At 39.5% G+C, this 14,024-nt stretch overlaps 1 protein-coding gene across 1 annotated transcript; it reads left to right on the forward strand.

The window, feature by feature from the left end:
• The first annotated feature begins 2,838 nt into the window (after positions 1-2,838).
• Positions 2,839-9,866, forward strand: LOC139924774 (programmed cell death protein 10). The gene is made up of 8 exons (XM_071915921.2): positions 2,839-2,951; positions 3,612-3,836; positions 4,514-4,567; positions 5,658-5,775; positions 7,236-7,362; positions 7,722-7,800; positions 7,929-8,011; positions 8,914-9,866. Exons 2-8 carry the CDS (start codon positions 3,747-3,749, stop codon positions 8,993-8,995), a joined length of 633 nt encoding a protein of 210 aa, XP_071772022.1. The 5' UTR covers positions 2,839-2,951; positions 3,612-3,746; the 3' UTR covers positions 8,996-9,866.
• Positions 9,867-14,024: the final 4,158 nt, after the last annotated feature.

Below are 14,024 nucleotides of genomic sequence, written 5' to 3' on the forward strand. Positions count from 1 at the left end.
CGCGTGCAGCGTTTGGTTCACGAGCCTCGATTCAGGGAGTCACATTTCATCAAGTTCCCGGAAACGCAGACTTGGCATGCTCGTGCCACAGCCAAAACGAATCGTGTGTAAAACCTCCTGGGTGTAGCTCTAGTTCCACAGTGGCAATCCGATTTTAGTGTATCCTATAATAAAAATGAGGAAGTGCCATGTCGAAACGGGCGAAAACTTCCCCAATTGCCTGATAAATAGTTCTGTTCTATTCTATTCTATTCTATTCTATTCTATTCTATTCTATTCTATTCTATTTCACTATTTCACCATTAATCAAGCGCACACACAACACTGGACACAATTTCGAATCATTTCCTCGTAGCATATTATTGACCAAATTAACTGTGGTTATCTTTTGTCATAAAACTGTCTTTCTATCTTTAGTTAAGAGTAAAGATGAGAAACTGCCACTTCTAAAGGGACAAAAAATTGACAAACATTTTGCTCTTCGGATAACAAAGGTTCTATTCTATTCTATTCTATTCTATTCTATTCTATTCTATTCTATTCTATTCCACTAAAGGCTATTAATCAAACGTTACACTATAGACCTGTACGGCCAGGTCCCTATAGCTTCAACCCCCACATACTAATTAACGCTGGTTATCCTGTGGGGTTTTTTAAGCATTAATTGTTGTGCCTGTTGTACCGAGGCGGCTCTGGTGGCGTAGTATTTCGGTCCAGCAGAGGAACTCTAGTGGGCTTATTCCTTTTCCTTTCCATTAATTCTATTATACACCTTTTCCTATATTAGTTAGAGTGACTTTAACGTACTTTATGTTTGTTTTTGTTTTTTTAATCTCCTATGGTATCACTGTAACATTCCCGTAGGATATGGCAAGGGCGGAATTTAGGCTATTCCTGTTACTGTAATTGAGTAGCGTTTTTTGTGTAGCCTACTAGCACTTTTTGAGTATTTTTTCTAAAGTCAGTAATTTTTCTTTTACTTAAGTACATTTTCACTTAATTATTGTCCTTAACTACATTTTAAATAACATCCATTAGCTACAAATTCTGTGGCTCTCCATAAGCAACACAAACACTGACAAACTGCCATTCGCAGTGAACGGTCAATCAGCAAAGAAGAGTAGGCTAATCTGTCTTTACTTTGTACACTTTCAAATTTTTATATTTAGCATAAAATAATCTAGTTAAACTCTGTCCGTCCTTTTAGAATTGCATGGGAAAGATCACATCTACAATGTCTAGTCTAACTCAGTAACTTTTACTCTGAGTACATTTTAAATGAGCAATTTACTTCAGTAGATTTTTACACCAGTAATTAATTTAACTTCTTCCTAAGTAAAATATCAGCAAAGTAACAATATTTCTAGGCTACTTGAGTAGGACCACTGGTTTATATTTTTTCTATGCCTATATCCTTTTACAAAATGCTAAATTTTTTAGAGATAAAATAATACCACGACATGCGATCACGATAACTCACCGCACCGCAAATAATCCCTGTAGGAGTAGGCTACTATAGGAATATTTTAGTGATTTTTCGTTAGTGAATGGTTGTCACGTGGTCGTGTCATCACATTTTAGTCAAGCCCAAATAGTTGTTTAATTTAAATAGGCTACCATGGTCATGAGATAACGCTTATCCTCATATTCTGTTTTGTTTCAACAGATGTCAAACAGCATTACAGCGACACGTAGTCTGCTGCAATTATGGATGGATTTTGGTTGGAGAAAATATTTTGAGACTAACAGACGATGGATGAACACAATTAGTCAAAACATTTGCGGTCAAGTGTTCTGCTCTAAAAGCTGTGTAAGCCCATCCATTGTGTGGGGAAATAAATAATTGCGTGAAGTTCATCGTCGTTTTATCAACCAAAGACTTATACTATCTGCTTGTTTTATATTAGCGTCATCGTGTGCTTTTCCATGTCAGTTTATCACAATTTAGTTTGAGCAAGGCAATACAGTCATATGACTTATGAACAGCACGGACCTCATGACATCAGCATGACATCACTGGTTTATATCAAAGGAATCCATTCTTTATATTTCCTCACTTTGCCACAGATTTGAGATCATATATATTACCTGAATTTTATCCCTTTCCCTAATGTGGAATTTGCATACCAGCAAGCTAGACACGAGCCTGAGGGCTTCATCCCCTCTGACCCATCAGGACACTAAACAGACCGCTGAACTGACAGCCTAAGAGACAGAAAATTAGACTCTTGACCCACGCCACAGTGCAGGCCTAATGGACTGTAATGAGGAGATAGAGAATGGTCGTGGAGGCAGTTCTGGACAAGATATTATCTGCTAGAATAGAGATATGGGAGCATGGCATCCCTCTGACTCCAAAATAATCACTGGGGGTGTTCAAGAAAAATACAGGCAACTCTTCTCGTGATTAATTATTAAAAACACTTTATTCCCTGGCTAGTCCATTGTGGGACAGTTAAAAGCCAACATGTGTCGGCTAACACGCCTTCATCAGGGAGACATCACTGACAGCTCAGGAGTTGGAGTATTTTAAATGCCTTTGATCACATGCTTTGATCAGGTAATCGGTGTCAGCAGCTACCTTTTATCGTGCTTTGTGCCATGTTACCCTAAACTTATTTCAGATCATGTAATTTAATAACATTCTGAAACACATTTAACCTATGTCCGCCAGATAAAACAACAACGTGTTATTTTCTCCGTTTTCTCTATGGCTTGTGGTTAGATGCTCATAATGAAACGCAAAAATGCCACAATAAGAGAATTTATCCCTGATATTACGTAACAGCCTTTCTGTCAACGCTCTGATTGGAAGATGCGTCTTTACGTAGCAACCGGAAAATGTCGCCTAGGCCAGTCCTAAAAAACTTCCGCCTTAAGTTGTAAAGAAAACATAGCAGCTAAAAGGCAATCGACGGCGTAACCTGCCCATTTAAGAAGTCAGACCAAAGGTAGATATAGGTACATGTTTGTCACGCATCTGCTGAGTTACATATTTGCCATAAAATCGTTTGTTGACGTGTTTTAGCTGAACGGTAAATACAAATGTATCGTTTACTGTAGCTAGCATGTAAGCTACGCTACTAACTGCTAGCAGTACCATCGGTTCGGTCGGCCATAGGCCTCAGTTGAACCTCTTCATGAGCTACTTCGCTAGAAATTTGCTGCTTTACCTACAGTGTCGATTATTGTTATGGCAGTGAATTGGTTAGTCTGTTACTATAAAGAAAACATCTGACATTACTTTACGTTACATGAACTACTTTGCTAGGCAGGTGCCTGTGCAGTTAGCCAATAGCCAACTAGCTGTTCCCTTGGACTGACTGCATTCAGTTTGCGAGTCAGGTTAGCCAGCCAGCTAACTAGCCAGCGCGTCAGGGACTGTGGTTGACAAGTGAACTTAGTATACTTACTTCCTATATGACTTGTTAAACAGTAAAACAATTCAACATCAGTCATCGATGGCATAAATAGTCCTCCACTGTTTAGTAAAGCTAGCTGGACAAATGTTAGTGGCTTGGCTCATGACAAGTTATGAAGAGCACAGCCAGACATTTCTTGTTAATGACTAACCCTACCTGCTCTTGTCTTTCAAAATATCTCATCTCCAGGCTCTTGTCACTCTGGAGCTTGTGTGGTTTTCAGAGTGTGTGTGAGTGTGAGTGGGTGAGTGTATGTGTGAGTGTGTGTGATTTGCAGTTTTCCTTCCCTGCACCTTTTCACCGAGAGCTGCTCCTCCCTGGAGGATGACAATGGAGGAGATGAAGAATGAAGCGGAGACAAGCTCCATGGTATCCATGACGCTGTACGCTGTGATGTACCCAGTTTTCAATGAGGTAAAACTGATCGCCTTTTGTGATTTGTTTATTTTTGTGTGATGTTGTTATGCTCTTCTTAAGCCCTATTCAGATGTGATTAGCTTGACAGGAGAAGGTAGGGGAACATCATCATTACCACAACATGTCTGTGATTTTAGTCCCTTACGAATCTGCCATGCCAGTAACTTTTATGGATTGCACGCTCCCACATCAGTAAAGATCCTGGCCTGTTTTACCAACTGTTATTTGTCCTGTAAAACTGATGTCAAGGAAATCTAGTCCAGTCTTTTTATTTGAAATTTTATGGCTGGAGAGAACTGGTTTTCATCAACATATTTTTATCTCTGTGATTGGCTCAACTTCCATCCCATGGCATTCTGAGACATTAAGTAGGCCTATGCCAAAATATAAAGGCTAATCGATGAGAAGAAAAGATTGAAGGCGCATAGCTACATGTGTGATGAGTGCATGAAAAAGGCCGTCTAGCCAATACATATAGTCCTGTGATGACAGTTGCATATCAGACATTGTCCTCAAAACGAATCCCGTCAGAATAGGGGGCTAGATTGCTTGAGTAATGTATGAAATTCTGTACACACTACATATACATGGTGAGTTTGTGTTTGTGTATGTGTGAGCGAGCGAACATACCCAGCTCTGACACTGATGTTGTGTGTGTTCTGTTTCCTCATCAGCTGGAGAGGATCAACCTATCAGCAGCTCAGACACTCAGAGCAGCCTTTATAAAGGTAAGACTATGAATGGATAAGAGTGCATGAAGCCTACAAATACAACATTATTCCTTCACCGTCCTCACAAATTACTGTCATATCTGTGACTTGAAGCAAGGCTGCATCCTGAGTCCCCACCTTTTTTAGCACTCACAGCTACATTTACATTTTATGCTGACGCTCTTATCCAGAGAGACTTAAAGTGAGCAAGCAGTCAAGAGTTCAGTGTCTTCCTCAAGGACTCTTTGACAGGAAACATGGCTGTTTATGGATACACACTGGCTGAGGAGGGGAATGAAACTGCAACCCTCCAGTTGCAGGATGACCTCTCTAACCACCAGGCCGCCCCATCTGTTGGTCGATGCAAATTTGAATTCATGGAAATGAGTCAAACTCGGCCAGTTGCCATCACTCACATCAGAGCCTGGGCCTCACTAGTCATCAGATAAGGCTTGATCCTGTCTTTTTATCTATACACTGATGTGATTGTGCTGGAACGATAGAAGCACACTAACCATAGATCAAGTCCATGTTGCCGTCAGTGAGCAGTAGTATTCACAATGTGCACAGATGAAATAGTAATGAAGGGGAGAGGCAGCTTTGTCATTATACAAACCAGAGGGAGATGTGATCACCTTACAGCTGTTATTTTACTATGACACTTGCGGGCCTTTTGTTCACTCGTCCCACTAATTGGTCTCTCTACTGCCCCCACTGCTTCCAGGCCGGTGTAATTCAAGGTTGAATTATTCAGGAGGAGAGCTTTGTATATTCATCTGAGCTGCTCACAGCGGACCCTAAATCACACATCCAATAACAGACCTCCAGCTTTGTCCTCTGCTCGCTTTTGTTGGAGATGACAAACTTGATCACTCCCCAGTTTCCCTTTCATTATATATGAACTGCCGTCTTTGACCGAGGGCTGACATGTCTTCGCTGCATCCAAGACAAAGATATCACACAATTCCATCCAGGCTAGTCACCCATTTGCTGGCTCCACCTGTCCCAGGCAGTTGATTAAGAGGAGGCTCAAATTCGTGAAGAAAGGGTTTAATAGGGGTGATGAAGCCAAGCCCTTGGTGAATGTGCTGCTGTTCATTTTTTCCAGGCGGAGAGGGAGAACCCCGGCCTGACTCAGGACATCATCATGAAGATCCTGGAGAAGAAGAACGTCCAAATCAACTTCACTGAATCCCTACTGCGCATGGCAGCTGATGATGTGGAAGGTGACACAGAGAGAGTTAGAAAAATGAGATGAAGAAGAGAAAGTGTGTGTGTGTGTGTGTGTGTGTGTGTGTGTGTGTGTGTGTGTGTGTGTGTGTGTGTGTGTGTGTGTGTGTGTGTGTGTGTGTGTGTGGGGGAGGGTGTGTGTGCAGGGATGCAAACTTGTCACCTTATGGCGATATTTGGCGTTTTGATTCTGAAACGGATCACCCATTTGAATCTTGTGAATTCAGTGAGAAAATAAAAAAAATAAAAAAATAAAAAAAAAAGTGAGGAAATATAACACTATATAATATAACACTTGTTATCCAGTGTTATCAGAATACCTTTTTAACTGATTGGTCAGAAAAACGTCACATTTACCAACTGGATTGACTGGTTTCCCGTTGCCAAGCAGTAGGCTGGATTGTGTTCGTTTTTTACACTCTCTCTGCCCTTTTCCCTTCTCTCCCCTTTCTTCTTCCCTCCCCTTTCTCTCTCATTCTTTATTCTCACTCTCACCATTACTTGTTCACAAACGGTACTGGCAGTCTTATGACTGGGGAAACCCGATTTGACAGTCAAAATCAATCTCTACTAGTGTTCATTTCTCTTGCGTCTTTCTTTCTCCCTCCATATCTATTATGGCTAACCCTCCTTTGTGAATGTGGCTGTTGCGTATGCTGCATTCACACAATGTGGGAATATTCGTCGAAGGAACTTTAGAGCTGTAAGCAACTTGGAAGTGTTCATGAAAGTGATGCACCTAATGCATATTTTTTTACTCTCTCCTGCTCATTCATGCTGCTGTCCGTCCTTTGAACCAAAGTTACCCTTAGAATGAATAGTTGCATTAACATGAACTAGCCTAAAGGTTTTGATATTTTTCATTAAAAAAATACTAGAAATAGGCTTTTAAACACTAATCTTTTTGAAGTTTTCACTCCCGGGAACATGACCCTGGACCCCCTAGCTGTTATGCGTCGTCAGCTTTTTGTCACCTTTTGTTCCCTGATGTGTTTGCGTCCCTGGTGTGTGTACGTCTTTGTTTCCTGTCAAAAATGTTTTGCATATGTGGGGAAATTGTCAGATTTGGTTGTGAGACCCAGGTTTGCTCCTGGGCACATTCAAGGATCAGTTCTAGTTGCTGTTGCAGTTTAGGAATTACTCTTATTTTGTATATTAATATAATGACATATGGACAATTGTGCTATAATTGTAATTTTTGGTTTTTGGGCAGCTGGTTGAGCAAGAAGGCCAGATGTTGAACTTTCATTGTATTTACATGTTTCCACCTGGACGATTTTCCAACTGTTGTGGGGGCGCTGCAGCAACGTGCGTGCACACATGAGAATGTTTTGCATCTGTTCTCTCTGTGCACTTTGTATCTTCAGTTTATTGGTGTACACCTCTACATGTTCTGTTGCTCAACTTAATTTGCTCTATATGTTACATGTGCTTGTGTGTGTGTGTATCTGTCCAGAGTTCATGATTGACCGGCCTGAGCAGGAGTTCCAGGACCTAAATGACAAGGCCAGAGCTCTAAAACACATCCTCAGCAAAATCCCTGATGAGATCAATGACAGAGTACGCTTCCTACAGACTATCAAGTGAGTGTGAGCACAATGCACACACATGCACACCATGATGCTTTAAAACACACTTGTGCACTGTGTTTAGAAAGCAATACAGTAATATACTTGTTGTCAACAAATGGCAGTAGTTGACACATCTGTCCAATGTACCACTGCACTGCTGTGTAAACATACAGAACATCTTTCATCACACACTGTATATAACCATTGTTTGGGGTGTTAGTTCAAATAACTAGGAATGTAATTATTCCCATCACACAACAAGTTAATTCATTGTCACTGTCCAAGCGTCAATTATATTAATGGTCAAGACTCTGGTTTACTGTTTCTTTAAATCCTGGGTTCTAATTGGGGTTGCTATCGGTTTCCTACAGAGACATAGCCAGCGCCATAAAGGAACTCCTGGACACAGTCAACAACGTCATTAAGAAATATCAGTACCAGAATCGCAGAGTGAGTAAAAGACACACACACACACACACACACACACACATATATATATCTATATATAGATATATATATTTGCATTTTTCAGTTTCTAAATGATGCCTCTGTGTTTTATTTATTTCCTGCATATAAAGGCCCTGGAGCACCAGAAAAAGGAGTTTGTGAAATACTCCAAAAGTTTCAGCGACACCCTCAAAACATACTTCAAAGACGGAAAGTAAGTGGATCCATAACATCCCATGTCATGGAGTTTATGCTTTATTTCACCATTAATTTCCTAGACAAGTTGTCTCAAAGAGACTCTCAGAGCTACGCAGATATCTACCTGTCTGTGTTTTCATAAGCTATGTGAATGTTATAAGGAGATGGGGAATTAGTTCAGCTGACAGCACATGGAGCAAATTAGGATTTTCCTTGTCAGATGGTCTGTTAGTTGCCTTTGTTGTTGTTCGTGGTAAAGCCTCGTTTATTTGATTTTCTCTGGAAGAGGTTTGAGAGGATTGAGATGTTTGCAGAGTTGTTATGCTACGACATACCAAAGCAAGCATTATGAATATAAACCCTAACCCATAAATTGAAACATACATGCACATCTATTGTATAATCCCCTATATGTTGAAATGCTTTTTAATTGCATGTATTTACTATTCAGTGCAAGGAATAGAGAAACAAAGTTGATCCATGAATCACTCATGTCATAAGTTCATACATGAAATGGCATTGTAGTCAGATTTGTCTGTAACTCTTGTATTCTTTTTGCTGGGGGAGCTAAGCACAAGAGGCATATATAAATAAGCAAACAGTGAGCATTATAAAACCTCCGTGGATAAACTTTATGGATAAAAAGCAGAAGGTAAATGGCGCGTCCTGGTGGCTCAGTTGGCTAAGGTGTATACCATGTAACCGTCTCTACTGTGACCTATCCAATAAAGGCAAAATCAGCAAAAATAATCTTTTAAAACAAAAACAAACAAGAAGGTAAACAGGAGCAGGAGTTTGAAGCGAGTCAGCAGATGATCTGTTATCACTAACAAATTACCAGTTGTTTAAACAGTGTTGTTGAGCTGCTCCAGCCTGTTTTCTGAAGTTATAATTTATTTATTTATTCTTTGTTCCCAGGGCGATAAATGTCTTCATCAGTGCAAACCGGCTCATCCACCAAACCAACCTCATACTGCAGACCTTCAAAACCGTGGCCTAGCCCTCGGAGACCACAGCCCCTCCCCACGCCCCCTTCCCCCCCTCACCCCAAATCTGGGGAGCAACTTCTAGAATGGTGGATGGTTGAAGAACGCCTGACCCATATATGTAAATTAGACAGAGTTGATTTTAGGGTTGGGTTCGATTCTGAGTCGAGATTCTAGATTCCAATTCAAGAGACTGAAAAGTGCCATTTGTTGTTTTTTTTCAATGAGGATTTTTCCAGTCTTGAAATGGAACTGAATGGGCCCAAAGTCTGGTTGATTGATTTTATTTGGACAGTTTTAATTTATAACCCTGGTCTTGTTGGGAGTAGGTGAGGCGAGGTGTTTATTAAAGACTAATTGCCATTTTTCTAATATATTCATGTTGATCATTTTACTTTTAGCTTTTCAATCATGGTTACACATCTGAGACTGCATTCAGTAGGGGTGCATCTCTGCCGTCTGTATTGGTTTCCTCTCCTCGCCTCCTTTTTTTTTTTTTTTTTTTTATCTTCCTCTGCCACGCTCTGCATGTGCAGGACAGACAAAAGCAGTAGAAATAATCCCCCTCTAGTAAACACGCTTTTGTCTGCCATTGACACATGACTGCAGGTGAAGGAACGGAGGACAGGAGAGGAAACGGTGTTGGACATTTGAGAAGCAGCCCCTGATTTCTTTTCTCTTTATCAGAAGACAGAAAGCCAAAAGACTTCCAGCACAGCGTGCGCCTTACCAAGTCCTGTAACATTCCCTCCTCTCAGAGTGTAACTAAGTGGAGCCAGTCCCTGCTGTTGGGGGATGTAGAGAGAGAAATGAAAGTCCTGTATTTAACTGATATCTGGTTGCAAATGTTCAATAAATAGTTTCCAAATGATGATGTTTTTTAAATGTGTCCGAGTCCAGTATGTGGGGGTTTGGGACAGGGGATGACTGGCTTATTTAATTATGTTTAGGGAATGGATTACGTGTGGGAGGGAGGGAGGGAGGGAGAGAGTATTTTAGGTTTTGAGCAGGTGATGTGATGTGAGACTGGGTGGCTGCTGGGGTTTTATTTTCTTTTTAAATTAACGGATACACATTCTCTTTTGCAAATGACCCCTTTGTGCAGGCAAAAAGGCATTATAAGTCTTAAAATGCATATAAAGGTTTTTAAAAATGTATCAAGATTTGTCCCAGAAATGTATTTTAAGAAGCAGGATCCACAAAGTACAGAAAAGAGGAGTGTCCGTGAATATGAAACGGAAAAGAAACGTGTTCTACTTTTGAGTATTGCTACACACAGTACACAGAAACACAGCAGTTTTACCAAATGTGGTACACCTCACATGAGGCAGAACGAGGGCGGGTGGGAGAAACCTAGTTGCTGGATTGGTTTTTAGCTAGAACAGTTGTTCTGTGCTTGTGCTTTCTGCCTTGTGAAATGAACCACACTTGCCCCACACTTGGTGAAACTGCTGTGTTTCAGTGTGTACCAATATTCAAAGGAAAACATTTTTTTGCATCATGTTTGTGGACGTTACTTGTTTTTTTGTTTTTTTTACAGTTAGCCAACAAACTGAATACTATGCAATCTAGTAAACCTGATGTAATCTTGTCTTCTCCTAAGGACAACACTGGAGAAGTTATTTAATGTTATTTACAGTCATCTCTAAGTTATCCTGGTTTGTGAAATGACCCCAACACTGTGACAAAAGCCTGGGCTTGTGTTATCACGTTTCCTCATGTGTAACGGCTATCTCGTATCTTAGATCACGATGTGCCCTCATTTCATCGTTATCAGCTGACAAAACACGACATTTTGACACCCAGGCACTTCCTTACTGGCAGATGCTTCCTAACTGGGCCAGGTCTCGTCCCTGATACTGCTCTTGTCAGCTGAAACACTGTTTACAGTTGCACAGGAAAAGATAAAAAACATTTCCAGTGTTGCCTGGAAACAAGGAAGCAGCATAAAGAGAATATTGCCTAGGGAGAATAAGGCTTCAATAGCAGCTTTATTAAAGAGTGGTGTGCCTCACTGTTTCCTGCAGCTTGGTAGCAGTTGATAACTTGATTTATACATTTGATTTTAAAGCCCCAATCTAGAGATTATTTGGCCAAATAAAATGCAGGTATATCTAATTGGATTCCTGAATAGAAAATGTACTTTTTTAGTTGTCAAATTCTGTCGACTGAGTCTACTATGTTGTGTCAAAAGCTCAGTCAATGAATTTGTGATTGAAAACGGAATCAAAACAAAAGCAGCAGAGTGGTAGCAGAGATACACCAGGGGACGCCATGCTGCTGTTAATGATTAGGGTTTTAAGAAGAGAACCCAAAGCCGTTCACATGAGCTCAGTCTTGTCTAACATCTGGCCAAGTTTTCAAAAATGTGAGTAGCAGGTCCTCAGTAGCAGGTCCTCAGATGAAATGAACCACTGCTTTGCCTTGTGTTAACCTAGTTGATGATCTCCACCTGCTGCAGAACGTAGCCTACATTTCAGGCAGCAAAATGTAGCACATAGCAGACTAATTAGTGAGCTAAAATGGTCTATGAAAGCCGAACTTTTAGCAAACTTTCGGTTCTCATTGTATTTTGCTCTAACGATAATTCCTGTAAGCTAAAGTAAATATTAACCTGTTGCAACCTTCTGCCATGTTGTCTGTCAGATGGTGGCACTGACTGAACATAGAATAATAGCTTATGATTGGGTGTTTGGAGCAGCAGCTTCTTCCCATGATGTGTTTGATCCAGCTTTTACAATGTCCCATCTATTTCTGCCTGCCATATCCCGTCAATACAGAGAGAACTGCATTACAGTTGGTTTTTTTTTACAATTGTTTATGAGCATTTCTCACTACTAAGTACACATCTTCAAAACTCTTCATACAACTCTCTGCACCAACATGCAGCTTGGCACAACAGTTCATTTCATGCCCAAAATGCACCAAATTTAGACAAATTTAAAATTAAACACTGCATGCATGTCTCTAAATCAAATCATTCAACCGAAACACCAGCATTATTTTTTTTCTAAATAAGAACACTTTGTCAGTCATAACACAATGACCTAAAAAACACTGACAGCAGGTAGCATTACGGTCGATGTCAGTCTTTGAAGTAGTAAATGATTTTGTGCTCTCTAGTTTTTAATTTGTCAGTTTTCTCTTTTGTTATTGTAATTAGCTTCAATATTACTTTGTTCTTTGGTTGATAGTATAAGAAATGTATATGTTCGATTATAAAACAGAATGGGACATCTTTATAGAAGGTAGTTCAGTATATGCTACAGGAACAAGTCATAGAAATGCTGCAGTAAAGGCTTCAGTGTGCTTTATTTTTTGTTTTACAGTAATAGTACAGTACAGTACAGTAGTACATAAAATGAAAAGTAAAAAACATTCCAATATAGTAAATTTGATGTTAGTTTTGAAAAGAGTATGTCGAGGGCTTGGAGTCAAAGGGGCGTAAGTGCGATTTTGGGCGAACATGAGTATTATATATCAATTGAAAGGTCTCAGTGAGATCTTTTCAGTGCCAAAAGGACACAACTGAAATCACGACCTATAAGTTTTAATTAAACAAAAACTGAAAGCCATAACAGTAAAAGTAGGGGTTTGTTTGCTGCCAAAAGAGCGTAACTGCACTTACGCCCTTTGGACACCAAGCAAAACACTGAACAAGCATTGTGGGTAGAGCATTCTAACAGCACTTAGGTCAACTCAAAATGCATGCTGACGTAAGTAATGCTAGCATGGCAGCATGATCACATCATTTTTAGTATCCTATTCATATCCTAATTAATATTCTAGGTCAATAGTAGATGAATGTAAATATGTTAATATTCCCATGAAATACTTAGGCCTATAGATTCAAAATGTTATTTTATAATGTTAGGAGTGTGAACTGGTCAAGATGAGCTCTGGTAGTAAGACTGCTGGTAGCTGAAGTTATCCCTCAGTGTTATGAGGAGTTTTACAGGTCTTTGAATGTGTCCCAGGACACATCAATAAGTGATGTGTCCTGGGACACATACAAAAATGTATTATACTAGCAAAAGAAAAAAAAAGTAGTAGTTTAGAATCAAAAGTAGTTTCTTATGTCTATAGAGGTTTATTAAAAAGGTTTATTAAAAGTTTTTAACAGAAAAAATGTATCAATCAATCAATTTGATATGTTCCATGTAGCCTACAATTTTAAAGGCCTTGGTGAAAGTTGCTGAGCATTACTTCAAGATAAAGATATTCATTCTGATCTTGTTTTATATTTCAGTGTTGATTGAAGTGTAATTGCTAGATTTGTATTAAAATGAATGTGTTTTACAATTGTTTACTTACATACGCCCATATTCTACATGGCTGTATTGGGACAATGTTTGTGCCAAAAAGGCGTATTTCACTCTTTTGCCATTTTTAAAAAAGTTAACAAATATAATTCAACTTAAACTGTAGCAGTATTGTTTTTATAGTAATGCTCAATCTGATAACACAAAAAGTTAAAATATTGTGCTTAGTATATGGTAACCACAACTGATCCAAGTTTGATCAAAATTTGTTTTGGCTCTCCTGTAAAATCTACTATAACGCACTTACGCCCCTTTGGCTCCAAGCCCTCGATGTAAACATTTGCACAATGGGCTGTAGATGCACACAGTTACGTTGGTGGTTGAGCTGAGTGAGAAATGAATTCAACAATTTTGAAATTTGTGATCATTGAATGCACTTTGTGTCAAAGCAATGAAAAATCATTCCCAGTTTGGTCCACATGGAGTGCTGTTGTGCTTTGTGCAGAGGGAACTCAGTATTGAGAAATGCTTGTAACAAACTGTAAAATAGCTCATCTTGTATTGGTCTGTGACCTCACAGGCTGTGTGGATACAATATCCATGGCCTTTGCTCAATGATTCAAACCAATTGTTAATGAGACAGAGGAAAAAAAAGGTTGTTTTTCTCATACACACTCATAATGAAAGAAAAGAAAGCTGAATAGCTATACTTCAATCACTCATTGTGTGTTTGTATGTGTGCATAACCTTTCCACTAATGTTCTCATTTCTCACTGAAAAG

Source organism: Centroberyx gerrardi, chromosome 17 (assembly GCF_048128805.1).
Source record: "Centroberyx gerrardi isolate f3 chromosome 17, fCenGer3.hap1.cur.20231027, whole genome shotgun sequence".
Lineage (NCBI taxonomy): Eukaryota > Metazoa > Chordata > Actinopteri > Beryciformes > Berycidae > Centroberyx > Centroberyx gerrardi.